At 37.0% G+C, this 11001-nt stretch overlaps 1 protein-coding gene across 1 annotated transcript; it reads left to right on the top strand.

Moving 5' to 3' along the window:
• The first annotated feature begins 1970 nt into the window (after positions 1-1970).
• eif1axb (eukaryotic translation initiation factor 1A X-linked b) lies at positions 1971-10577 on the top strand. The gene is made up of 7 exons (XM_020645938.3): positions 1971-2148; positions 5057-5140; positions 7358-7461; positions 7689-7739; positions 8420-8501; positions 8752-8843; positions 9192-10577. Exons 1-7 carry the CDS (start codon positions 2133-2135, stop codon positions 9195-9197), a joined length of 435 nt encoding a protein of 144 aa, XP_020501594.1. The 5' UTR covers positions 1971-2132; the 3' UTR covers positions 9198-10577.
• Positions 10578-11001: the final 424 nt, after the last annotated feature.

The raw sequence follows: 11001 nt of genomic DNA, 5'->3' as shown, positions 1-11001 counted from the left end.
CCAGGGGGCCAAATTGTAGTTTCCAAAAACGATTGAAATCAATTATGTCTCAAATTTAACTCAACATATACCAGTGATCAAATATTATTATGGACATACTTCTGGTTTTCATGATTTCATGGCAGATTTAGTCATGTTTTCTTCATGTTTCATTATTTGACATGTTAAAATTGAACTGAGGGCCACGTTGAGGGTTGATGGGGGCCGCATGTGGCCCACCCCTGACATAGACTGTAAAAAAGAATACAACAGCAACAAAATTAGAAGTCATCAATACACAATATTGGGTAATTTATTGTAATTATAAAAATGTGCAGACAAACGGGTGCACACTGTCTAAATTGTACAAACCCATTGGCAAAGTATTACTGAAGGCAAATGTACTGAAGTTGGATAGAAAGTCTACAAACTGTTTTAATAGATATCGTCTCGATCATATCACTACTCCTATTTTTAAATACAGTTGGCCTTATTTAAATAAATAGAAACATGGAATGCTGTATTTATCTTGCCTTACAAATATACAATTCCAACCTAAATAAAATAATTTCTATTCAACAACGTACATAAATACTATCTGTGAAAAAATATTTATGTGAATATTTTCAAACTGTTATCAATAGATGCACTTTTTTTTATTTGCGGAGAACTATTGAACATCTTTTAAAGACTGATTGATAAAAATACCTTTTAGAAAACAAAAATAGACATATAATTTATTTTCTGGAAATCAGCCAACAAATCTTAATTAATAAGATTTTAATAAAGTTTTACTTGCGAAAAAGTGAAATGGCTTTACAAACGACCTTGCTTTTATCATTTTAAAACTACAGATTTTAAAACAAACTTTATACAGATTTAACCTCTTTTGAGAAACAGAGAATAACAATGACTTTATTTGGAATGTTGAATTTTTATTCTCCCAATTAGCAGACCCCTCCTGTTGTTTTGTTTTGTTTCCTGTTTTTTTTTATTCTGTTATTCAATATTGATATTTGTTGTACAGTTATTTCCAATTGCTGTAATCATTATTTTTGATACTATGTGATATTGAGATCTACATATTGAACATGTCTGTACTTGCATTTGAATGGATTTGATTTATGATTTCATAATTGAATTTCATCTAATAAAGAATAAAACTTAAGTTCTGGACTTTTTGACTATTTGTTATTCACTTAGATTTCTATGCCCCTCAGCTGTGGAAGATGCTCCTGGAGGCTTTCTCAGTCAGCCAGCTCTTTTAAAACAAGTCTTAAAACTTTTAATTTGCTGCTGCCTTAAGTTAAATACCTTTTCATCTACGTAACTCTTTTAATTAAATTAATACTTATTTACTTTTTAAGTGATCTTATATTTTGATATATACTTCATTTTGCTATTCAGTTCAGACCTTTGTTGTCTCTCTAAGGGAAATGGGATTTACAGCGTAAAAAGTCAAACACAACACAAATAAGCCTAACTGAGAACTTTTGTGTGATAAATGTAAATACATACTTTCACTTAGGTTTATTTAAATACATATTTTCAATTATTATCGTTGTATAGGAGACTTTGTGAATTTTATTATTCTACATATTTTTGTAATAATAATAATAATAAATTTAATTTGTAACGCACTTTACATTTTTGCAAAGAAATCTCAAAGTGCTACAGGAAGAAAAAATAGAAATAAAAACAAATTTAATCAACTAACTAACTTGTATGTATTTCTTCTGTTGTTACTTGTTTAAATTACAAACTAGGCTATTTAATATAATTTTCCATTTCAAAATAGATCGTTCGTGAAAGGTTTGTGTTAAAGAATGCTGTGGATCATGAATTGAGAGAGTTTTTATATTGTATGTGCTTCCTGTAGAGTAGACCTACCGGACACTCACATGCCGTTTCGACGTTAACGGCAGTGCCATTGTCACTGTAACAAACAAACGGAACAATAAAGCTACGCGGTTTTTGAATACCTCCACTGGCGCATGCGCAAACCGGCGGATAGACTCAGCGGCGACTAGCTAGCTTCTCGTAGCGTTCAGTCAGTTCAGATCCGCGCTTTAGCTCACTATTGTAAACACTTACCGTTTAACCGTAAAGCGTTTATATCCAACGGGATTTAAGTGACCGAGGCTCGAAGGAATATGCCCAAAAATAAAGGTAAGACACACGGAAGACGTTGATGTTTAATTGTGTTGGCGCTGTCGAGCCCGCCGTGAAGACACACGCAGTGAAAACGTGACACCGACGAGCTAATGCTAGTTAGCCCAATGAACCCGACTCATCACGTAGTCGGCAGCGGTGTTTGTGTTTAAACAAGTTAACACGGACGTGACTGAGTTACCTGTTAAGTAAAAGTTGTATAGATATAGTTGTTCAATGTCCTGTAGGAGCTAACAGGCTAGATACCGTACGTAGCAGTGCTAGCCGGCACAGCTAACCAGCTAACCTGCTAGTTAAACCCGGTCTGTGGTTAAACCCCACCCCGGTCTGGCCCGTGACATCTGGGACTTGATTTTACCTCAAATATCAGCATCAGGTTGATAAATCATATTGAGTCCTCGTCCAAATGTTGTGTTTATTTTTAAAGTTATATTGAGTGAATTAATGTCAACATGAGAATAAGATGAAGTTTCTGTTTCTGTCTTTTCTGATCTTCTATTATATGAACGTCACAGTCACACAGCTGCTGGATAAACATTTATATGAACGTCACAGTCACACAGCTGCTGGATAACATTTATATGAACGTCACAGTCACACAGCTGCTGTATAAACATTTATGTGAACTTCACAGTCACACAGCTGCTGGATAACATTTATATGAACTTCACAGTCACACAGCTGCTGGATAAACATTTATATGAACGTCACAGTCACACAGCTGCTGGATAAACATTTATATGAACGTCACAGTCACACAGCTGCTGGATAACATTTATATGAACGTCACAGTCACACAGCTGCTGGATAAACATTTATATGAACGTCACAGTCACACAGCTGCTGGATAACATTTATATGAACTTCACAGTCACACAGCTGCTGGATAAACATTTATATGAACGTCACAGTCACACAGCTGCTGGATAACATTTATATGAACTTCACAGTCACACAGCTGCTGGATAACATTTATATGAACGTCACAGTCACACAGCTGCTGGATAAACATTTATATGAACTTCACAGTCACACAGCTGCTGGATAACATTTATATGAACTTCACAGTCACACAGCTGCTGGATAACATCTGTATGAATGTCACAGTCACACAGCTGCTGGATAACATTTATATGAACGTCACAGTCACACAGCTGCTGGATAACATCTGTATGAATGTCACAGTCACACAGCTGCTGGATAACATTTATATGAACGTCACAGTCACACAGCTGCTGGATAACATTTATATGAACATCACAGTCACACAGCTGCTGGATAACATTTATATGAACTTCACAGTCACACAGCTGCTGGATAAACATTTATATGAACGTCACAGTCACACAGCTGCTGGATAACATTTATATGAACGTCACAGTCACACAGCTGCTGGATAACATTTATATGAACGTCACAGTCACACAGCTGCTGGATAACATTTATATGAACGTCACAGTCACACAGCTGCTGGATAACATTTATATGAACATCACAGTCACACAGCTGCTGGATAACATTTATATGAACTTCACAGTCACACAGCTGCTGGATAAACATTTATATGAACGTCACAGTCACACAGCTGCTGGATAACATTTATATGAACGTCACAGTCACACAGCTGCTGGATAAACATTCAACATTTATGTTTATTTAGATTCTTTTGTCTTAAATGGTCCACAGGTCACACTAGTAACTGTAGAAAATGTGTCTGGACGAAATTGATTTTGAGATCAATAGGCTTTTAATAATAATAATAGTAATAACTTTATTTATACAGCACCTTTTAAAAACACAGGATTACAAAGTGCTTTGACAAACTAAACCAAACACAGAAGAACATTAACAACAGCGAGAACATAACAAATGCAAAATACTAAAAATAATTAAATACAATTCAACAGAAAAGAACCCATAGTGCACGATACCCAACAGACATATATAACCCGACCATCAAAAGAACCATCATAAGAACCCAGGCAACACAAGAACCATCATAAGAACCCAGGACGCACAAGAACCATGATAAGAACCCAGGAAACACAAGAACCATCATAAGAACCCAGGACGCACAACAACCATGATAAGAACCCAGGCAACACAAGAACCATGATAAGAACCCAGGCAACACAAGAACCATGATAAGAACCCAGGAAACACAAGAACCATCATAAGAACCCAGGAAACACAAGAACCATCATAAGAACCCAGGAAACACAAGAACCATCATAAGAACCCAGGCAACACAAGAACCATCATAAGAACCCAGGAAACACAAGAACCATCATAAGAACCCAGGAAACACAAGAACCATTTGAAGAACCCAGGCAACACAAGAACCATTTGAAGAACCCAGGAAAAACAAGAACCATGATAAGAACCCAGGCAACACAAGAACCATCATAAGAACCCAGGCAACACGAACTGAGACCAAGAGGAACCAAAGATTTTAAAAGATGTAAGAAACATCTTACATCAAGAGCTGAAAAAAATAAATAAAAAGATAACAGCAATAATAAGGTAAGAGCAGTAAAAGAAATAGAAGTGGTTAAAGGATAAAAATAAAAAACTATAATATTAATAAAATAAAAAGTAAATATGAAACATAAATAGACTAAGTAAGATAAGAAATTACCAAGTTAAAACATAAGAGGAGTTAATATATGAGCATAAATAAAAGAACAGTAAGAAGATAAAAATAGTAAAACCAGTAAGAAAAGACATCAAGAACACAAAAAGCAAGTCTGTAAAAGTACGTTTTAAGGGATTTAAAAGAATTGATGGAATCTGCGAGTCTCATCTCCTCTGCTTCACTTGAACCGACAGCTGACTGATAACCACTGTGAATGTAACCCATAATGATAAACGGATTATATCATATTAACACACCTCTCTTTTATAGGAAAGGGAGGAAAGAATCGGCGACGTGGAAAGAACGAGAATGAGTCTGAAAAGAGAGAGTTGGTGTTCAAAGAGGATGGACAGGGTGAGTACCTGATCAGGTGATGTGGGGTCAGAAGGAGACAGATGTTGTCTGAGAGTACATTAGAAATAGCCAACTGAAAGCCATCACTCTCTTTGTGCGTCAGGTTTATGTACCTTTTTTTAAGGGCAAATACGTGAAGTTTTCCCCCTTTAAAGCTACAGAATAAACTGTTTAAATTTGGTTTGCAACAGTCAACTGGGGACACTGTAACAACTTTTTACTTACCATATGGAGTGCCTGTAGTCAGTATAAATGAGAAAATGTTAGCTTTTTGCATTAAACACATAACAAAGGTCTGATTTATCACATTTAGCCCTGGAAATGAGAAAACGGTCACTGGTTTCTCAGTCAGGTGTACATTTTACAGGCTCTCACACATACAGTCAGATGAACTCAAGCTGGTTATCAGCTACTCAGAGTAATTGTTTCAAAGTAAGTGGTTAAAGATGCTTACTTTATTTTTGGATTCACAAGAAACATGTTGCAAACAGCTTTAGCCAAAACTAATAAGGATTTTTTAGTATGAGTTTATTACTCTTGATATCATTGTCACAATATTTAAAGTGTTGTGCATCACGTCTTTCTCTTAGTGTGAGCCTAAGGTAACATAGACTTAAAGCTCAATATAATGAAATGATCACTGTAACTTCTAAGTTTTAATTGCCCATATATAAGTGTATAGAAACCCACTACATTCTTTTTGAAGTACTTCCTGTATTTTTTTTACATTGCAATATATTTTGCACAAAGAAGAGATATCGTACTGGAACTTTTTTTTACATTATGGTTCAGAACAAGAAGAAATATGAGCCAAGCCTTGTCCCGAGAGGAAATCTTACAGAGCTTTCACACTGGCAAAAATCTCCTGAAAGACATATATAGCGGACTCTGTTGCTCCATCCGTTACTTCAGTGTTGTTTTTTACATCACATCTTACCTCAGGAGAACTTTCGGTCTACCTACACTGTTTTTGAATTGAATTATATTGAATAGCTCATTTACAGCTGTGGTCCATGGGAAGGAAGATCTAAAAAAATAAATAATTTCAGCTTCATTAACAGTATATCAAATACTTTCCTGAGGTAAGACGTGACGTAAATAAACAACGCAGAAGTAGCGGCCGAAGCAACAGAGTCCATTACACAAAGTTATAATGAGAATATTTGCCTTTATATCAATGCTATGTGTAATCCAATGGAATGACAACATTCACAAAAGAGAGGAGAATAACATACTGACCAACAGAAAACATAATGCAGCCGTTTAATTACGTGCACGGAGATCGTAGTGGTCACGTGCAGACACTTTAGCCGGTCTCTGTATTTCAACGTTATTCTCTTTCTATTGGCTCGAGTTGAAATCGCCGGAGTATATGCTGCCGCGTTCAGACATCAGCTCACTCGGATTTTCTGCGGAAAAAATACTAAGGGTCTGGCCAGAAAAAAATGCGGCTGTTTGCGTTCACACATAGCCTAAAGAACCTCCGGGTAGCCAAATCTGCTGAGTTTTTCAGGAGATTTCTGTATGTGTGAAAAGGGTTTTAGTTTCAGTTGTAATGGCGCCTGAGCAATCATTAATGAATTCATACGTTAGACACTAGTATCAGCCTGATACTACTGCCTGAGTACTGAGCCTTAACAGTTTCAACTGCAGTGCTCAGTGCTGCCAAAATTCCTGTTGGCATTAATGTGAGCTGAATGTGCAGAGGAGGCTCTGCTGCTTTAAGACATAACTTGAAGTAGTGATGGAGAAGGGAACTTCATGCAAACAAGTTTGATTAAAAGCAGATGTTCTGTATATTGTGATGGGCTCTGGTCGTTTTTAAAGAGCTATATGTTTGTGTTTTCAAAGTCATCCTTTTGTCCATTAAACTGAGGACTAGTTTGTATCATGTTGTGTTAATAATGCAAATAAAAATATAACAATGTTTTTGTTAGCCCAGCACTATACAATGTTTACTATACTTCTTATACATTTCTTCTGAAAAAGCAATCATGATTTTTAAGTTGGACAGTACTCTACCTCAATTAAGATATCCTGAAACCAACTTAAACATACATAATATGTAAATTATTTGATGTATTTGTAATCTTATTGAAACTTCACTTATGTCCAAAAACTTGTCTTGCCAAACCTCGCTCTGAATTCCCTTTCTCTGATTTCAAACTTCTTTTGCTCATTAAAACGATGTATCCTCTGGTATTTTGTGTCTCCCAGAGTATGCTCAGGTGATAAAAATGTTGGGGAACGGACGCTTGGAGGCCATGTGCTTCGATGGAACCAAGCGGCTTTGCCACATCAGAGGAAAACTCCGGAAAAAGGTAGGAATCTCCCGACCATCCTCTCACACCTTTCCCCCCAGCAACACACGGACAGGAACAAACCCCCTCCCTCCCCCTCCTGACGTAATGCTGCATCAGCATGTTCTCAATGGTCAGTCGGACCTGTTCATGGCATCATTGACAAAACTGAGCGTGCGTGTGTAAGGGTCACGGAGTGCTGCATGTGGGACACAGGGTAATCTCTGCTCTGTTGTGTGTTCCTGTAGGTCTGGATTAACACGTCAGACATCATCCTGGTCGGACTCAGAGATTATCAGGTATGTTGGTTGCTCACACATGACGGAGATCAAACTGTTCACACTAAACTCTAAAGCATCTCTAAGCTTTGAAGTTTTGTTCAGTGAAGTAGAAGATGGAGCTCTTACTGATTGAATTGTGAGTTTTTTTTCGCTGAGTTTGATGCAGAAAAACTTGCTAAGTGTTGACGATACAATGATCCGATAGTTATGGGACTGTTAGGATATGAAGTACAAAGAGATTATGTTTATTAACCATTCAATCTTGAAAATGAATTTGCTGCTGAGCTGCAGAAAGTTATTTTTGCCTTTTAAATGTATACCAGCAGGTGTTTAGAATTTTTATTTTAATTAAGAAATCCATCTGCAAAATTTCCCTCTCTTATTCTTATTTCCGTATTCTTTAAGTACTCATTCTGTTATGGTAACTATCATGTGGCTTCATGTCAACAAAACATCAGTTTTTATTTTGACTATTCATTGTTGTTCCTTTGTTCAGAGTTTTAATTGGTTTAGGAAATGTGTTTTGTTATAAAGTCCTGCTGTACAAAATCTGTTCTTACACTAATTAATATTAGTTTGTGATTTTGAACAACATGTATTTTGATATGCTCAGGGTTCTATCACTAAAACACTTATTTTAACACTCATCAGTTTTAACTTAAAAACTGCATTCCCTCATCTCGCAACTTCATTTTCAGGATAACAAAGCTGATGTCATCCTCAAGTATAACGCAGATGAAGCTCGCAGTTTGAAAGCCTATGGAGAGCTGCCAGAGCACGGTGAGTTCATCTGCACATGACACAGAAACAACAAATTTACCCATTGAGCAACAGTGGAATCACAAAAGTCTTACATGCAGTTGCTGACTTTAAATAGCAGATATCCTCTTGGTCCTGACTGTCATTACGGCTCCTTCCCACTAACCAGCAGTGTTCATATCACCATCAGTTTTCTGTAATATATTGTGTAGTAGAAAGAGATGATGACTGAAAGTATTCTAACAATCCCGCCTTCGTCTCTTCCTCACAGCCAAAATCAACGAGACAGACACCTTCGGGCCTGGAGACGATGATGAGATCCAGTTTGATGACATTGGCGATGATGATGAGGACATTGATGATGTATGATCCTTTATTTTATCTGCAGATTTGACATTGTACATTCTTAATATATTACGAACCTTACATTGAGAAATAGACATTTTTTGTTTTTTGTCTGCCTCACAAATATGAAAATCTCTTGCTTTTTGAGTTCAATTTGATAGTAAGAAATAAGAAGAATTCAAATACATGACTTTTCCCCCCAACACATTTCTGGCCTGTTACATTATAACAAGTCGATCTTTAGTTTCATCGCTTTTCTTTAGAAACTGAAAGCTGGATAATTATCCTCCACAATTTATTATGAATACAGGAAATGAGCATAATTCACAAAATGACTGAAGTTGAAATGTTTTCTGTCTTTTCCAGATCTAAAGACCTGCTACTGGAGGGGGAAAGTGGGATTTTTCTCGAGATGCTCTAATTGGAATATTTTGAGCCGATACACCGCACCAATAATGATTATTTTTATTAAGATCAGCCTATGCCAATCCAATACAGTTCATTAAAATACAATACGTTTCATTTTATTCCAGTTTGTTTCGCATCATCTGTGGGCGTCTTTGTTGTTTTGGAGAACTCAGAGTGCATTTTATACAGGGGGGTAAAAAAAAAAAACTACATCAGTCCTTTGGGTTTATTGTTTGACATGAATGAACATGAGATGCTGCTTTAGTGAGACTGTCTCGGTTATCAGTCGTAGCAACTGGAAGGCGACAGGCAGTTTGCTTATTCCTCCTTACTGCATTTGGATTGGAGAATCTGTGTAGGCTGATCACCAGCATCTTATTTCAGGTGAATAACTGGAGCATTTCAAGATTTTCCCCTCATTTGTGCTTCTAACATCAACACAAAACAGCAACCTGCCTCGTCTCATACAGAGAGGTTTTCTTTCTTTTTTCCTGTATTAAAGGAACACTCGTTTACTCTAAAGAGGCTCACGCCGATACTATGATTGCAAAATATCTCACAACAAGTGCGTCATCTTTTTAAAAATGTATTTATATTGATTTCACACTATGTGGAATATAGTAACAAGTACAGAATCTCTGGATTCAACAATAAAAAGATTAAACATTTTGTTTTGTTGTTTCCTTTGGCAGTCTGTATCATTGTAGCCTGTAAGGAAGTTTGAAAGCTGTTTATCAATGACAGAAGATAAAAATAATACCACCGAGTACGGCTCTGTGTCTCCGTAGGGGTTTCACTTTAACATCACATACCTCTGACAAAGTATTTCAATGAACTATTTGCTCGTTTTAGATTCAACCATGGCCAAATGAAGGTGATCCCTTTCCCCTGAAATCAAAAGAAGAATCTAAATGTATTTTTCTATTGTTTCCCTTTTTGTGTTTCTGTCTGTTTTGTTTTCATGTTCTCTATCGGCTGCATGCTCGCTCTGTGGCTTCAGCACAGCGTGAAGCGCAGCCCTGTACGTGACTCTCGCCTCATGCTTGACCAGTGGTTCCCAAACCTTTTCCACTGCAGACTCACACCAGTAAAACCTCAGATCTGAGCTTAAAGGTTCTCTGAACCTCGAGAAAATCCTTCAACAGCCAAATATACACCTTATTTTCCTCCCCCAACCCCCTCTCTGGAAAATCCAAGTTTCCTGAGAGGGGCCTAGCACCTCAGTTTGGGAACCACTGCTCCAGACCACATGGGGCCCTGTTGCTGCTGTTGCTGTAACTCTGATAAATAAAAAATGTACTATGATGTTTGAAGGCTGGGTTTCCAATAAAGATCTTAACTCCACTGACAGCTGTTGGTGGTTTTTCAGACTGAATGTGCACTTCCTATGTCTGTCTAAAGGTGGCGAAATTGAGCTGAAGTAGCAGGAGTTTCATGCCCCTCAGATCTCAGAGTCAAGGGCATCCATGGCTGCTGGGTGCTGACAGGGAACAATATGTCTGCAGACAAGAGAGATATTATTAGCAGGCGTCAGCCCTCACAGTAAATCCACATCCCTGTTCTGAATCTGAATCTGATCTCTGACCAGTCTGCTATCTACATTGACTTTATCTCCTCTTACAATCCTTGAAAATTACGTTAACGTTTTTTAAATAATATATATATCTTATTGTTCTCTCGCCCAAAACATAGTTAATTTGTCTCCGTTTAGCTTAAGACCTTAAATACTGAAGCAGGGGGAATTTATACAACTCTTAAACCTTCACAT

Source organism: Labrus bergylta, chromosome 20 (assembly GCF_963930695.1).
Source record: "Labrus bergylta chromosome 20, fLabBer1.1, whole genome shotgun sequence".
NCBI classification, from domain to species: domain Eukaryota; kingdom Metazoa; phylum Chordata; class Actinopteri; order Labriformes; family Labridae; genus Labrus; species Labrus bergylta.
Note: the sequence above shows the minus strand (reverse complement) of the source record. Positions and strands in the feature narration are given on the sequence as shown.

Bases quoted from the DNA above. Each gene is read 5' to 3' on its own strand.
- eif1axb (XM_020645938.3), top strand. The intron at 5,141-7,357 runs GTGAGTACCTGA...TGTGTCTCCCAG, and splicing joins GTTCAAAGAGGATGGACAGG to AGTATGCTCAGGTGATAAAA. The intron at 7,462-7,688 runs GTAGGAATCTCC...GTGTTCCTGTAG, and splicing joins GAGGAAAACTCCGGAAAAAG to GTCTGGATTAACACGTCAGA.